Source organism: Symphodus melops (genome assembly GCF_947650265.1).
Source record: "Symphodus melops genome assembly, chromosome: 9".
Classification (NCBI taxonomy): domain Eukaryota; kingdom Metazoa; phylum Chordata; class Actinopteri; order Labriformes; family Labridae; genus Symphodus; species Symphodus melops.
In genome coordinates this window covers 12,324,153-12,341,498 of record NC_136699.1, presented here as the reverse complement: position 1 = coordinate 12,341,498, position 17,346 = coordinate 12,324,153, and the positions used below count along the sequence as shown (strand labels likewise).

At 42.8% G+C, this 17,346-nt stretch overlaps 1 protein-coding gene across 1 annotated transcript; it reads right to left on the bottom strand.

The window, feature by feature from the left end:
• Nucleotides 1-704: 704 nt before the first annotated feature.
• LOC306829039 (protocadherin gamma-A4-like) lies at nucleotides 705-16,691 on the bottom strand. The gene is made up of 2 exons (XM_079351858.1): nucleotides 16,113-16,691; nucleotides 705-2,879 (listed from the first exon to the last, which is right to left on the bottom strand). The coding sequence occupies exons 1-2, from the start codon at nucleotides 16,440-16,442 to the stop codon at nucleotides 816-818; spliced, it is 2,394 nt and encodes a 797-aa protein (XP_079207984.1). The 5' UTR covers nucleotides 16,443-16,691; the 3' UTR covers nucleotides 705-815.
• Between the last annotated feature and the right edge of the window lie 655 nt (nucleotides 16,692-17,346).

Sequence of the window (17,346 nt, the reverse complement as noted above, 5' to 3'; positions counted from 1 at the left end):
AAACACAAGACAAATACAAATAATAGTTTATCAAAATCTATAAATTCTCTCACACCATATGTGAAAAAGGGGAGGGGTTGATTAAAAAAAAAAAGAACTTCAATCATCTCAAAAATTCATTATGAAATTCAAAATACTTAGGACAAAAGAAAACAAATAAAACAAAAGGGCAAGGAAAGCGCATTTATATTGCCCTTTTCACCAACAATGGAATCCAAATTGTGTCAGTCAAGACGTATCTTTAAGGTTACCATCGCTTTAGTTTGGGGGAGAAGGAAAAGCAATTTATAAATGGGGAAAACAGCAGCAGAAACCAGAGGTAAACTAGGTCCAAAATGTATTACAACGGCTGACAGACTTCAGCACCATGGACAGCGAAACTGAACATGGAACTGGCAACGTCAAAAGTCAAGAGACATTCACGTACGTTGAGAATAGTACAAACAAAAATTAGAATACTGCCAAACATATTCTTTATGTGCCCAGTAAATGACTATACTATTTCAACAACAGTTTGGAAAGAGATCGTACCTTTAAGTGTGTGTGGTTTTGTAAATGTGTGGGCGTGCATCTGTGTTACAAATGGGAGAGAGGGAACACATAGTGTGGTGTTGTGAAAAAGGCTGTATTTAATCAGCATATATATTTATAAAGGCTTCACTGTTTGGGCAAAACAAAATCTTCAAGTAAAAAGGGTCAACAACAAATATGCAAAGAGAGCCGAAATCTACGTTCTTCAAGAATCACCTTAGTCACAAGGGATATGACTGAAAATCAAACAATGAAGGCTTCAAATTGACCTTGAATGCAAAATGTCATTTGAAATATGTTCCTACCTCAGGAGAATCATCACAGTCTCCAAAAACATCAGCAAAGTCTGTAGGGCTTTTCCTCAGAGTCTGGTCAGCAGGCAGTGTGTTGTCATTGTAAGAGGACACAAACTTAAAGTCACTGGTTCGAGACCCTGTCGTCAGGTACGCGTCATAGTTGTACGCGCTGCGTAAGGTCCCTGTGCCGTCAACATCTGCGTAATTAGGAGGCAGATAAGCGCTGGGGATGGCGACTGCTCCGTCAAACAACAGTCTGGGCTTTCTCCTGCGACAAAACCTCACACCCAGGATGATGATGATGAAGGTCAGAAAAAAGGTGGACACACACACCAGCGCGATGATCAGATAAGAGGTCAGTTTGGAGTTCTTCTCGTCATAAGAAATGTCCTTCAGTTCAGGCACCTCAGCCAAGTTATCAGAGATCAGTAAATACATGGAACAGGTGGCAGACAGAGAGGGCTGTCCGTTATCTTTCACTGACACAATAAGGTTCTGTTTCATGCTGTCAGACTCAGAAATGTCCCGCTGGGTCCTGATCTCTCCACTGTGGACACCAATAGTGAAAAGACCCGGATCAGTGGATTTCACTATATAATAGGACAGCCAGGCGTTCTGTCCGGAGTCCGCGTCCACCGCGATCACTTTGGAAACCAGAGAGCCTCCGTGTGCAGCTTTGGGGACCAGCTCGGTCATGAAGGAGTTACCCTCCGGGGAGGGGTACAGTATCTGAGGGGAGTTGTCATTCACATCTGATATGAACACACTCACGGTCACGTTGCTGCTGAGAGGAGGAGAACCGTTGTCTCTGGCCATCACGTGCACCTTAAAGCTCCTGAACTGTTCATAATCAAACGACCTCACAGCGTGGATCACCCCCGTGTCTCCGTTCACTGACACATAGGAGGACACCGGGGCACCGTTCACCTCACCGGATAACAGAGAATAAATCACTGTACCGTTCTGTCTCCAGTCGGGGTCTCGAGCACTAACGGAACATAAAGTGGAGCCCGGTTTGTTATTTTCACTCACACATGCGCTGTACGACTGTTCCTCAAACACAGGTGGGTTGTCGTTAATGTCTGCTACAGACAGCTGAACAGTCTTAGAGGAGGACAGAGGTGGAGAGCCCTCGTCAGTGGCAGTGATTGTAATGTTGTAATCAGACACTAGTTCACGGTCCAGTTGTCCTGTGCTCACCACAGAATAATAGTTTTTTATAGAAGGAACCAACTTAAAAGGGACATTTTGCTGAATGGAGCAGCGGACCAGCTGGTTATTATCAGCATCTGCATCCTGCACGTTAATAATGCCCACCTCTGTACCAGGTGACACGTTCTCAGGTATGGGATTTGCCAGCGATTTCACATATATTATTGGGATGTTGTCGTTGACATCGGTGATATCAATGGCTACTTTTGAGTAGGAAGATAATCCTAAACCATCCCTTGCTCTAATTCGCAAATCGTATGACGCAATGGTTTCATAGTCGATTACGCCAATCAACGTTATTATTCCGTTTTTACGGTCAATACTAAATAATTTCTTAACATCTTCAGTAACGTGTCCAAATTCATACGTCACATCTCCATTCACTCCCTCGTCTACATCAGTAGCACTCACTGTGACCACCACAGTATCTAAAGGAGAGTTTTCAGGCAGACTGGCTTTATAGACGGCCTGACTGAACACTGGGGCGTTATCATTAGCATCCAGTACAGTGACGTGAATGACTACTGTACCTGATCTCTGAGGAGAGCCTCCATCTAAAGCTGTGAGCAGCAAGCTGATCTCTTTTTGCTTCTCTCGATCGAGCTCTTTATCAAGAACAAGCTCGATTGTGTTTCCATTAGCAGCCAAAATAAAATTCTCATTCTGTTTCAGGCTGTACTGCTGAACTGAGTTTTGTCCTACATCCGCATCGTGCGCCTCCTCTATCACAAAACGAGCTCCTCTGTCTGCAGACTCGCGGATTTCAATATTGATCACTTCTTCGTTGAATTGTGGAGAGTTATCATTGACATCTTGGATGTGTAGAGTGAAGGGATGTAACTCCAGTGGATTTTCCAGCACAAGGTCGCGTTTTATAACACACGACAGCTTCTCCCCACAAAGCTCCTCTCGGTCAATCCGTTCGGCAACTATCAAATCTCCAGTACTGAGATTGATTTCGCAAAAACGTTTACGCTTTCCTGATCCATCGACACGGGCGTTTCTAGCAGACAGTCTTCTTGAGTCCAGATTGAGATCTTTTGCGATATTTCCTATCAGAGATCCGCGCTTTATTTCCTCTTGGACGGAATAGCTCACGTCTCCGTTCACGGTTTGCCACAAAAGAAAGAAAACGACACTGCTGAGCTTGAGCCCCATCACGAAAATATGGTCGTTACACACAAAACTGGACCCTCGTCTAATTACAAATTAAACATTATCCAATTCAGTTGTTAAAAAAATCGACAGCTCTGCACAGTAACTTCTTCTTCATCCCAGGAACAACGAACACTGAAGATGACCCTTTTATTAGTCTGTATTCCAGAGGGTGGAGGGGCATGTTCAAATTAGACTGGCCAATAGCGACACCATGAGATGAATAAAGAAACAACAGGATGTAAATATAATCGTTCTTTATTATTAAAACTGTTAACGTTGCTAGTGCTATTATTATGACTACATTATCTGTGAGATCATTAAACTATAGGAATTATATTGATCGTTACACTATTCACAGCACAATGCAGCTATGAGTGTAGGACAAGTTATTATTGCAAATAAGTTGCACTTTTTAGTCCCTAAGACTCTCTCCAATGGAATATAGTATACAAATCCTTTTTAACTGAAACGAAAACACAAATACTTTAACAGCAACTGTAGTAATTAAAGTGTATCTGATTCTGATGTTACTTTGTGGCACAACAAAAATAGCTGCAGGATTAAAATACCAGAAATCAGATTTCTTCCAAACTCAGCAACAGAGCAATTTATCCTACACCTTAAAGAAAAGTCACGTCAATAATAAATGTTCTCATACCACGCTCAAAAGAGGCAGCAAATAAAAACAGGAACTCAATGAAAATTAATTCAACATTTACCAAAGACACAACAAGATCTTGAAATCTCTTGTCCAGTGTTATGGAATAGAATATCTGTGTTATTCCATCAAAAAATGGCAAATGTTTGTACCTCAAGAAAACCATCACAGTCTCCAAAAGCATCAACAAAGTCTGTATGCCTTTTTGTAAGAGTCTGATCAGTTAGTGTGTTGTTGTTGTTGTAAAATGACACATGCTTTAAGTCACTGGATGGAAACCCTGTTATTAGATTGATGTCCGAATTGTAAGTGCTGGGTACAGTTCATAAAATAACAGTATGCCATTAAATGTCTGATCTCTGACTGATCTATAACTTGACATAAAATGTTTTTAACCAGGAGAACATTGTGATTTGTTGAAGGATCACAAATAACTCACCTAACCCAACCAGCTGACACCAGTTGAGGCTGCTCACCGCCAGCAGCTGAAAGCTTAGCTGACACTTTGACTTCCTTGAAAGAAGGAGTTTCCGCTTCAAGCAAGAGTTCAAGCAGAAGTTCAAGCTGAACTCAGGAAACAAAACCAGCCTTGCAAACAAACACAGAAACCAGCCTTGCTTCAGCTTACCATAGACAATGAACTAAAATGATAAATTCGGCCATAAAACTGCTCGAGGAGTGCAAAATATCAAGAATTGTTAGCAATCACAAACTGATCAAAGAGTGTGATACGCAGATATGCCCTGCTAAGACAAGGGGAGTTTCATGCAGCCACTTGAGACACACATAGATAACCATATATGTCTTGTTTATGCTACATACTGCTCGCTGGAACAAGAAATTTAAACTGAAACTTTCCATGATGTAGATGTTGAGAGTCTGCTACATTATATAGGAGGGAAGCACAAGCTTCTCTTCGGTCTTTACTCTTGATCCTCACTCTTGTTACACTTGTGAACATCATTTGTACTAGACGCTCTTTTTTTGCTAATTGCTTAGCTTCAGTCACTCATTGCGAGAATAGCACTTGTAAAGGGTTAAAAATGTGTATATAATTCATGGAAGGTATTGTGTTAAGTTAAATGAGTTAAAAAGAGACCCCAATATATTTTTTGTCTAAAACAGGTATTTTAAGCCATATTTAAGTGCACTGGATTCATGTTATTGCGATTCTAGCTCAGGTCACTAGAGGGCGCATAGCGCTTGCAAGGGGCATTATACCCAAAAGAGGCAAGTGCTGCAGAATAAATCCTGCAGCCGAGCTGAACGCAGCTAAACTTCGTTGCCTTTTTGTATTCATATACAGGTGGGTTAATTGTCCGCAAAACCACAAGCATGAATGTCAATATAATGACCAAGAGTGTTGTGAATGCTGTCGGTAAGAATATGTTTGTAGTTGAGTGTGTAACGGTGGCATGTGAGAGAGTAAAGTTTTACACTAGCGTGCTAGGCTATAGCGCACCTGAAGCTAGCGCATGGTAACATTGAAGAGCACGTGAGCTTACAAAGACATTTAATGGGGGTTGTTTTGTTCAAGTAACGATATAGAAATCACAGAGAGCTGTACGTTTCATGTTATGTTTAATGAATGGAGGTTTATATAAACTTTATGGGTGAATATCTGATAAGACATATGTGTATGGTCTTATGTGATAATGTAATGCTAGTTAAGTGTTTTGTTTAAAATGTCTGTAGAATAAATCCTGCAGCCGAGCTGAACGCAGCTAAACTTCGTTGCCTTTTTGTATTCATATACAGGATTTATTTAAACTCTCCTCCCTGGCACCCCCTAGGCCAGGTCGGGGGAGCAACAATTTTGGGGGCTCGTCCGGGATTAGCTCCTTTTTCCTGATGGCAGCTAATCCTAAAGATATGAACCTGACATCAAAACTCCAAATCAACGTGCTGCAAAACTGACTTCTGAGGTAACACGATGTCTGTGCTACAAGAACTACGAAGAGGAATCCAGAGACAGCTTCATCAGCTGATCCGCTCTGCTAACACTGATGTGCTCTACAAGTTGGCGACTCCGATCAAGGGTGAGATGAAGGAAGATTTTCCAGGGGATGATGCAACAGATGTAGAACTCTATGACTTCATTGTAGACTTTCTGAAAAGTGGAGAGTTGGAAAGTCAAGAGGACGAAGGCATGAGCCGCCTGTTGATCTTCAATGATCTCATCACTGAATTGCAGCTGCCTGCAGAGCATCTTGAGTTAATGGCAGAGACGAGACAAGTAGAGGAACCTTCAGTGGCTAGTGTGACTGCAGACAACTCACCAGGTGTAGCCGGTAAAGTAACTGATGTGATAAAGGTTTCAGATATCACTTCTTTACTGACTCGTAGAGAGTTCAGAATACACAGTGGCCAGATTTCAGACTCAGACTCAGATGTAAGCTATAGTTTACTGTGTAGGCAGATTGATGAAGGACTAGCTGAGAATTTCACAGAGGCAGAGATAATTCGCACAGTCCTAAAGATCATAAGACCTGGTAACTTTAAAGATATGTTGATGACCAAAGACAGCTTAACTGTAGCTGAGCTTAAGCGTTTCCTTAGAGCACACTTAAGAGACAAGAGTAGTGCAGAGTTATTTCAAGAACTTAGCAATGCAAAACAGCAGGACAGAGAAAGCCCACAGCAGTTTATGTATAGGTTAATGGGCTTGAAACAGCGAATACTGTTGGCTTCACAACAAGGTAGCGCAGAGTTTAAGTACGACAGTAAGCTTGTCCATGGAGTGTTTCTTCACTCACTGTATCAGGGAATAAGTGAGAAGTATGCATATGTTAGACGAGACCTTAAACCTCTCATTACTAACACAAGTGTCACTGATGATTTTATCTTAGAGATTATGACAAGGTCAGTTAGTGAAGAGGTTGAGAGACAGACACGCTTAGGTCAGATATACAAAACTAAGAACGTCTCTGTCAATGCCACACAAAAACAAGAGAAACAACATGCAGTGCAGCCTCCAGCGGAAGCTCAGGCCAGCGTTCTCCAAACACAAGCTGAAGTCAAGGCAAACCGCACAGCTATCCATGAACTGACAGCACATGTCTCTGCTTTAGCAAAGACTCTAGAAAGGGCTCTCACCCCAGCAACCAGTACACCAGCAATGTCCCAGATCAACTTGGCAACAACTTTGGAGCCATCCAAGCCAGCCACAAGGGGGAGATGCAAGTCGTGCATAGCTCAAGGAAACGCCAACTGCTGCCACTGCTTCAAGTGTGGTAAGGAAGGACACAGAGCTGTTGGTTGCCTGTCGAAGCCTAAGACGTCGGGAAACCTGATGAGGTCACTGGGGAGGGACCACCAGTGACCGAACAACGACCGGCGTCCCCTGTCACAGTATCCAGCCATCAATCCACATCACAAGCTAATGTTCAGATGCCAGTTAGACACAGAGTAAGGCAAGGAAATCGTGTAGCGAAGCTGATAGGCAAGAGATGTACGCTTACTTGTTATCTCAATGATGTGCAGATAAACATGTTACTTGATAGTGGAGCTCAGGTTTCTATACTCTGAAAATCTTGGCTAGAAAAACACTTACCAGATGTTAAAATCCAGTCGCTACAAGAACTTCTTCCAGATGATCCACTCAGAATCACAGCAGCGAATGGGACTAATGTGCCTTATGAGGGATGGGCTGAACTACTAGTCGAAATCAAAAGTGTCAGACATGGTAATGTCAGCATTAACGTACCCATGTTAGTGAGTCAAAGCTGTGTGAGCGGTCCATTACTAGGTTTTAATGTGATCGAGGAAATCATCTTAGATAGCCTTGAGAAGCCAGGAAGTGTCAGTCTAAGTGACTTACTTGCAGAGGCATTAAAGTTACACAGAGAGACAGCTAAGACTATCGTTTCTGTAATACGTGAAGCTCCAGTTGAAGTGAAGCCTAGACATGACTCAGTAAAACTAGGTAAGAGAGGTCTCAAAATTTCAAGCAGCCAGATATGTGAAGTGAAATGTCGTGTGAGGTCATTACCACAGGGAGGCACAATGTTATTTGAACCAACATTAGAGAGTGTCGTGCCTGAGGGGCTAGAACTTTTCCCTGCCTTAGTTGATGTGCCCCCTGGTGGCTCAAAAACTGTTAAAATACCAGTTTCAAACCCAACCAAACATGACATTTTCCTACCACCGAGAACAGTTTTAGGCTGTATAGAAGAAATTATAGACAGTAAACCAGTACGTTTCGTTCAACCTTCACAAAAGTCAGAGCAGTCTAAATGTGACACACGTGTATACTGCACAGGTTAACTCAAACAACATCAGTGTAGGGACAGACAGCTCAGCCGAGCCACACACACAAGAAAAGTGGCACCCCCCTGTCAATCTAGAACATCTCAATCAACAGCAGCAGGACATTGTGCGCCAGATGCTTTTTGAGGAGTCTGACGTCTTTGCCAGAGGGGAGGGAGACATAGGTTGTATCCCCAAACTACAACTAGAGATTAAGGTGGCAGACAACAACCCTGTTCAAAAATGCTATAACTCTATACCAAAGCCACTTTACAAGGAAGTGAAAGACTATGTGCAAAACCTCTTAGATAGAGGGTGGATCCGCAAATCTGTGTCTTCTTACTCCTCCCCAGTGGTCTGCGTCCGCAAAAAGGATCAGAGTCTCAGGCTGTGTGTCGACTTCAGAGGGCTGAACCAAAAGACTGTTCCAGATCGCCATCCTTTGCCACGAATTCAAGACTTGCTTGACAGTCTGGGGGGCAACACATGGTTCTCCATACTCGATCAAGGCAGTGCATACCACCAAGGTTTTGTGAGTGAAGAATCAAGACACCTCACAGCTTTTAGCACACCGTGGGGGTTGTACGAGTGGATACGAATCCCATTCGGATTGACAAATGCACCTGCAGCTTTCCAGAGGTGTATTGAGGGTGTGCTAGAAGGCATTCGAGACGAATGCTGTGCTCCATATCTTGACGATGTACTGTGTTACTCAACCAGTTTTGAAGATCACATCAACCACCTCAAACAAGTACTAAGTCGTATCAGAGAACATGGCATCAAACTGAGACCAACCAAGTGTGAGTTGTTTAAAAGAGAGGTTCGTTACCTTGGCCGTCTAGTGTCTGGAGAAGGAGTCAGAATTGACCCACAGGACTTGGCTGCAGTTATGGCACTTAAAGAGAAAGAGCCTCGCACAGTTGGAGACGTCAAGTCTCTGCTGGGGTTTCTGGGATACTACCGCTCCTTTATCCAAGATTTCTCTCGACTTGCCAAGCCACTGTTTGAACTTCTGCAGAAACCCACTGACACAGATGAGAGCAAAACTCAAAAAGAGAAAAGTAAGACTAAAAGTAAAGCCAGAGAGAAAGACAAAGGACAGCTTCCATCAAAAACACCCATCACATGGACAACAGAACACAAGGATGTCGTAGCAAAGCTGTTGGATATGTTGATTAATCCGCCAATCCTCGCTTATCCAAACTTTGACCTTCCTTTCATTTTGCACACTGATGCATCCAATGATGGTTTAGGGGCAGTCTTATACCAGCGTCAGAACAACAAGTTAAGAGTCATCGGTTACGGGTCACGGACTTTAACACCTGCTGAGAGAAATTACCACCTCCACTCCAGTAAACTTGAGTTTTTGGCTCTCAAGTGGGCCATATGTGACAAGTTTCGTGACTATTTGTATCATGCATCAACATTTACAGTCTATACGGATAACAACCCTTTGACTTATGTCCTCAGTACTGCCAGATTGAATGCTGTTGGACACAGATGGGTCGGTGAACTGGCTGACTTTCACTTCGACATAAAGTACAGACCAGGGAAGATGAACTCAGATGCTGACACACTCTCAAGGTACCCAGTGAAACTACAAGATGGTATGAAAGAACACAGAGACATTGACACCTGAGATAGTTTCTGCTGTATGGCAAGGCAGCAAAGCAGTTCAAGAAAGTGATGTGCCTTGGGTTGCAGCATTGCATATTGCTGGTGAGGATACAGATGTTGTGTCACAAGAGACTGTTTCCAGTATTACACCTCAAAACATCTGTGCAGCACAGCAAGCAGACCCAGCAATCAAGGAAATTGTGTCTTTAAAAATGCAAAAGTGGACTCCAAACGAAAAGGACAAAAGAAACATGACTAAAGACACAAAAAGACTCCTGTACGAGTGGAATAAGCTTCATGTGGAGGAGGGAATTCTGTATCGAAAAACGGAGCAAAACAAGCAGCTTGTCCTCCCTGAAAAGTTGAAATCCATGGCATTAAAGGCTCTACATAATGACATGGGACATGTGGGTGCAGAGAAAGTAACTCATCTCGCTCGTGAGAGGTTTTATTGGCCAAATATGCAGCATGAGATAGAGGACTATGTAAACAAAAGATGTGTCTGCATTAAACAGAAACGTCCAAACCTTCCACAGAGAGCACCAATGGGACACATTTCCACAAGCAGTCCGTTCGAGCTTGTATGTATTGATTACCTCCACCTGGAGCAAAGTCAAGGTTATGAGTACATTCTTGTTGTTGTTGATCACTTCACGCGCTTTGCACAAGCGTACCCAACAAGAAACAAATCTGGAAAAACAGCAGCTGAAAAGATATTTCAGGATTTTATTCCTCGGTTTGGATTTCCTGAAAAGCTCCACCACGATCAAGGGAAAGAATTTGAGAACAGTTTGTTTAGCAGGTTGCAGCAGCTGGCTGGTATCGGTCACTCCAGAACCACACCGTACCACCCCCAAGGTAACCCTGTAGAGAGACTGAATCGTACACTCCTGCAGATGATGCGCACCCTTGAAGAGGAAAAAAAGAGTCAGTGGAAGGATCACCTTCCCCATGTTGTACACGCCTACAACTGCACAAGGCATGATGCTACTGGCTTTTCCCCTTTCTTTCTCTTATATGGCAGACCACCACGCTTACCTGTCGACTTACTGTTCCCACCAAGAAAAGAACCAGACACACCTGATCGACACACATATGCACAGAAATGGGAGAAGAGGATGCGTTCTGCATATGACATCGCAGCAAAGAACAGTGAAACATCTTCAGCAAGAGGCAAGAGGCAGTATGACAAGGCAGTCAGAGGTGTGGTGCTTCAGCCAGGCGACAGAGTGCTTGTAAAAAATCTTTCAGAGAGAGGAGGACCTGGCAAGTTGAGAGCTTACTGGGAGCAAGTTGTACACCGGGTGGTAGAAAGAGTTGACAATGGACCAGTTTACAAAGTACAACCTGAAAAGGGACCAAAAAGACTTCGAGTGCTCCACAGAAACCTACTCCTGCCAGTTAATGAACTCCCCCTGGAAGAAACACTTACTGCACAAAGTCAGAAAGGAAAGAAAACAGTTAAGAAACAGACTGTTACCGATGCTCAAGATGACAACATGGACAGCTCTGATGAGGAGTATACTTACCAACAGATCCCATTCTACAGGTTAGTTACAACTCAACAGAAAGACAACAATCACACAGTGCACCATTCTAAGAATAATCAAAATCTAAGTGCCAAAGCCTGTGAGTTTCGCCCTGCTGCCAGAGATGAATCCAACATCCAGGATATCGGGGAGACTCCAACACCAGCACAGGATGGAGTTCTTGAGGATGGTACACAGGAGGAAGTCCAGCATGACACACTACAAGGAGAGACACTGCAACATGACTAATAAATGGTAATGGGGACAGATGAGGAACACCCAGGAGAGCCAGAGACAGTGAGGAGATCCCAGCGGGGACACAGACCAAGAGAGGTGTTCACTTATGGCACACTGGGACATCCATCGTATCAACAGTGGAACACAGGGGTAAACTCACTACTGCCAAGCTTTCCTGTCACAGGACACCTTAATGCTGTGCCTATTTCATACTTTGCACTTCAACGTCCGTACTACTATGACTGCTTTATTCAGGCACATTGACATTTTGTAGACTCAAGTACATTTTCCTGTCTATAGACAAATGTCAGGAGACATTTAATAAGGTCGGGGAGAGTGTAAAGGGTTAAAAATGTGTATATAATTCATGGAAGGTATTGTGTTAAGTTAAATGAGTTAAAAAGAGACCCCAATATATTTTTTGTCTAAAACAGGTATTTTAAGCCATATTTAAGTGCACTGGATTCATGTTATTGCGATTCTAGCTCAGGTCACTAGAGGGCGCATAGCGCTTGCAAGGGGCATTATACCCAAAAGAGGCAAGTGCTGCAGAATAAATCCTGCAGCCGAGCTGAACGCAGCTAAACTTCGTTGCCTTTTTGTATTCATATACAGGTGGGTTAATTGTCCGCAAAACCACAAGCATGAATGTCAATATAATGACCAAGAGTGTTGTGAATGCTGTCGGTAAGAATATGTTTGTAGTTGAGTGTGTAACGGTGGCATGTGAGAGAGTAAAGTTTTACACTAGCGTGCTAGGCTATAGCGCACCTGAAGCTAGCGCATGGTAACATTGAAGAGCACGTGAGCTTACAAAGACATTTAATGGGGGTTGTTTTGTTCAAGTAACGATATAGAAATCACAGAGAGATGTACGTTTCATGTTATGTTTAATGAATGGAGGTTTATATAAACTTTATGGATGTGATTTATGGGTGAATATCTGATAAGACATACGTGTATGGTCTTATGTGATAATGTAATGCTAGTTAAGTGTTTTGTTTAAAATGTCTGTAGAATAAATCCTGCAGCCGAGCTGAACGCAGCTAAACTTCGTTGCCTTTTTGTATTCATATACAGGATTTATTTAAACTCTCCTCCCTGGCACCCCCTAGGCCAGGTCGGGGGAGCAACACACTCAATTGTGAAATGTGTACTATTTTGCAAACTCTGTTTTTCAACCTTTGTGGGAACATAAAATAAAAGGAAATCTTCCATTGTAAGAACTTTCCAAACAAAACAAACTCTTTTACAGATCTTTTACCTTTTCTCTCCTCGGACCACAAAGGACCAAGGACTAGAGGACCCAAGGTAAGAAGCTCCTAATCCCCATTGTTCCAATACCAGAGAGGGAAACAGACTGGGGCAGGGACACTCTGCTGTAAAGTGGTTAGGACCCACTAGGGTGTGAGAGACCCAAGGAGAGTCCACTCCAGGTAATGGCTGTGAAGGAAGCCTTTCCAGTAGTAACAGCCTATGATCTGACCATAGAGGGGAATGACTTCAAAACTGTAATAACTCAATAACTTTAAAGGTATAAAAGCTGTATAAACAGTGTATTACTTTAACCACTCCTAATAACCAATAGTGAAGTTCTAGTTTCAAGGCAGCAGCAACACCCTTATGAAAGGCAGTTATTGGTCCTCCTGACGAGATTCACATTCGGCACAGAACAATCAAAGTGAGGCAGAGTAGAGGTTTCAAGGTCAAGTCGTACACAGGAGCAACAAATCAGGACATTAAAATAATTCCTGAAAAAGCCAATACTTAGCCAAGAACATGACGCTCTTGCAACAGATTCAAAGCTTTTTTACAAGAGCGACCTCGCAAAGATGGGCAGCAGCACAATACACAAGTTACAGAAATAAAACCCAGAGCAGCTACAGTCACAGAGCAACAAATCTCGAGTCATACAGCAGAGAAGTCATCTTTCAAAGCATCTACAACCTAAACCATCTTCCTCCAAAATCTTCAGTGTACTTTTAAAAAGGTTAAGACCAGCTCCCCCAGACACAAATCATCCTGCAGGAGATTCCAGGCCACACAAGCAGCATACCTGTAACTCCTTTTCCCTATTTCAAGATGCCCTTTTGAAACATTAACTAAAATACATTTTGTGACTGGGTTGCAAAGCGAAGGCAGCGGTACCCACATAAACAATTACACAAGTTTGAGGGAAGCAGATTAGGTATAGCCCTACGAATAAAGACAAGCCAATCATATTGTGTCAAGCAAGCAGGGATTCAAATGACGAAATCTGGTGAGATAGACTTAAGGGGACTGGATAAAGTCAGGGGAAATTTAATTAGATACTAATGACTGCCAATATATTGACATAGTTGACATAATAATTTTTTTTTTTACATTTCCATGATAAACTAAGAAAGGACTAATACAATTTACAAAAGATGATGATAATTACAAAGAGAAAGATGATGTGACTGACAGTCAACAGAAAATATTGCACACTGGAAATGATTTAAAATGGTGAACAGTACAACAAAAAAAACAGTAAAAGCTTATCCAGGACTTCAAACTCATGTTTATGGTGTTATTTTAACAGGACCCTACCTCAGGAGAATCATCACAGTCTCCAAAAACATCAGCAAAGTCTGTTGGACTTTTCCTCAGAGTCTGGTCAGCAGGCAGTGTGTTGTCATTGTAAGAGGACACAAACTTAAAGTCACTGGTTCGAGACCCTGTCGTCAGGTAGGCGTCATAGTTGTAAGCGCTGCGTAAAGTCCCTGTGCCGTCAACATCTGCGTAATTAGGAGGCAGATAAGCGCTGGGGATGGCAACTGCTCCGTCAAACAACAGTCTGGGCTTTCTCCTGCGACAAAACCTCACACCCAGGATGATGATGATGAAGGTCAGAAAAAAGGTGGACACACACACCAGCGCGATGATCAGATAAGAGGTCAGTTTGGAGTTCTTCTCGTCATAAGAAATGTCCTTCAGTTCTGGCACCTCAGCCAAGTTATCAGAGATCAGTAAATACATGGAACAGGTGGCAGACAGAGAGGGCTGTCCGTTATCTTTCACTGACACAATAAGGTTCTGTTTCATGCTGTCAGACTCAGAAATGTCCCGCTGGGTCCTGATCTCTCCACTGTGGACACCAATAGTGAAAAGACCCGGATCAGTGGATTTCACTATATGATAGGACAGCCAGGCGTTCTGTCCGGAGTCCGCGTCCACCGCGATCACTTTGGACACCAGAGAGCCTCCGTGTGCAGCTTTGGGGACCAGCTCGGTCATGAAGGAGTGGCCCTCCGGGGAGGGGTACAGTATCTGAGGAGAGTTGTCATTCACATCTGAAATGAACACACTCACGGTCACGTTGCTGCTGAGAGGAGGAGAACCGTTGTCTCTGGCCATCACGTGCACCTTAAAGCTCCTGAATTGTTCATAATCAAACGACCTCACAGCGTGGATCACCCCCGTGTCTCCGTTCACTGACACATAGGAGGACACCGGGGCACCGTTCACCTCACCGGATAACAGAGAATAAATCACTGTACCGTTCTGTCTCCAGTCGGGGTCTCGAGCACTAACGGAACATAAAGTGGAGCCAGGTTTGTTATTTTCACTCACATATGCGCTGTACGACTGTTCCTCAAACACAGGTGGGTTGTCGTTGATGTCTGCTACAGATAACTGAACAGTTTTAGAGGAGGACAGAGGTGGAGGGCCCTCGTCAGTGGCAGTGATTGTAATGTTGTAATCAGACACTAATTCACGATCCAGTTGTCCTGTGCTCACCACAGAATAATAGTTTTTAATAGAAGGAACCAACTTAAAAGGGACATTTTGCTGAATGGAGCAGCGCACCTGTCTGTTAGTCTCAGAGTCTCTATCCTGCACGTTAATGATGCCCACCTCTGTACCAGGTGACACGTTCTCAGGTATAGGGTTAGTTAGTGATTTCAGATAAATCACTGGAGCGTTGTCATTCATGTCCATAATGTCAATGACTAAAGTTGCGTATGATGCCAATCCTAACCCATCTTTAGCACTAATTTGCAATTCATACGAAGATTCTTTTTCATAATCAATGGATCCAGCGACCTTAATGTCTCCTGTTTTAGAATTCAGGGAGAAAACTTGGTTTTCATCTGAAACATCATTAAAGCCATAAGTTATTTCACCATTTAAACCTTTGTCTGCATCAGTAGCACTGACTGTGAGAACTAAAGTATCTAAAGGAGAGTTTTCAGGTAGACTGGCTTTATAGACAGCCTGACTGAACACTGGTACATTATCATTAGCATCCAGTACAGTGACGTGTATGACTACAGTCCCTGATCTCCGAGGAGAGCCTCCATCAAATGCAGTGAGCAACAACATGAGCTCTTTTTTGTCCTCTCTGTCCAATTCTTTGTCTAAAACTAATTCACCATATTTTCTGCCACTTCCCTTTGTCTGGACATTTAATTTGAAATGATCATTCTGCTGTATAGAATACCCTTGAACAGCATTTTCTCCAATATCTCCATCTTGTGCCTCATCCAGAAGAAAACTCGCCCCTTTAGCCACCATTTCATTAATTTCAAATGTAAGCGACTCTTCTTTAAACTGAGGTGAATTGTCGTTGATATCTTGAACGCGGATATTAATACGGTGCACCTCTAAAGGATTTTCCAGAACGAGTTCCTGTTTCACAACACACGATGCTCGTTTCGCACAAAGCCCTTCTCTGTCAATCCTTTCTTGTACGATCAAGTCTCCTGTGTTGAGATTCACCCCGCAGTACTTCACACTGTTATCCTCGGTGTCAATGCGAGCCTTCCGAGCAGACAGTCTGCCAGATTCAAGTCCCAGATCCTTCGCGATATTTCCAATTACAGATCCACGTTTCATCTCCTCCGGGATAGAGTAGCTCACATCGCCATAAACGAGGAGGGCCAGAAAAATAACAGCAAGGCCGAAATGCAGCGTGAAGCTGCTGTATCCCATTGTTGCTACGAGAAAGACCGTAGGCTACAACAACCTTTAATAAGGATCGATGTTTGATTCCTATTTAATCCAGCAAATAAAAAAAGACACGGAGCAGTCCAACACAAAGCGTGTTTCGTAAACTGCAGCACGAGAGCAGAGTCAGGCTTTGAATTCGTTGAGAGAGAAGGGTGGAGAATGAACGTGCCCTTTCGTTTGCTAGTATACACTGACACCATGAGTATTTGTCAGGTATAACATAGATACATGTGTTTTTCTCTGTAAATCTAGAAGTACAAATTTAGTAATGAGATCAAATGGAATATTTCCAACGTCGTGTCGAGGAGCAGTGTTGTTTGACTCCAAAGAGATCTGTTATGTGTTTTCAAACACACATACATAGAAATGACAAGCTCGCCTTAAACGCAATGAGACATTTAACTTGAGTACTGTAAGGATTCTGTCAATTCAGGGGACAGGTCAACCTAGTAGAAAACCCAATTACAAGAAAACTTGATCCGATTCTAGCGAGTATCAGTCCAAAAGAGACACTCCCAACGACATTGGATGAGGGCACCGAAATACTTATTTTGAAAACACAAGACACATACAAATGATAGTTTATCAAAATCTATAAATTCTCTGACACCATATGTGACAAAGGGGAGGGGTTGATTAAAAAAAAAACAATTTCAACCATCTCAAAAAATCATTATGAAATTCAAAATACTTAGGACAAAAGAAAACAAATAAAACAAAAAGGCAAGGAAGGCACATTTATATTGCCATTTTCACCAAAGATGGAATCGAAATTGTGTCAGTCAAGACTTATCTTTAAGGTTACCATCGCTTTAGTTTGGGGTAGAAGGAAAAGCAATTTATAAATGGGGATAACAGCAGCAGAAACCAGAGGTAAACAAGGTCC

What these genes read in the sequence shown, in the direction of transcription:
- LOC306829039 (XM_079351858.1), bottom strand. Translation starts at nt 16,442, where the DNA reads ATGGGATACAGCAGCTTCACGCTGCATTTCGGCCTTGCTGTTATTTTT. An exon ending in TTCTGGAAAATCCTTTAGAG is followed by an intron (nt 2,880 to 16,112) that starts GTGCACCGTATT and finishes AATCCACTGGAG; the next exon opens with TTACATCCCTTCACTCTACA.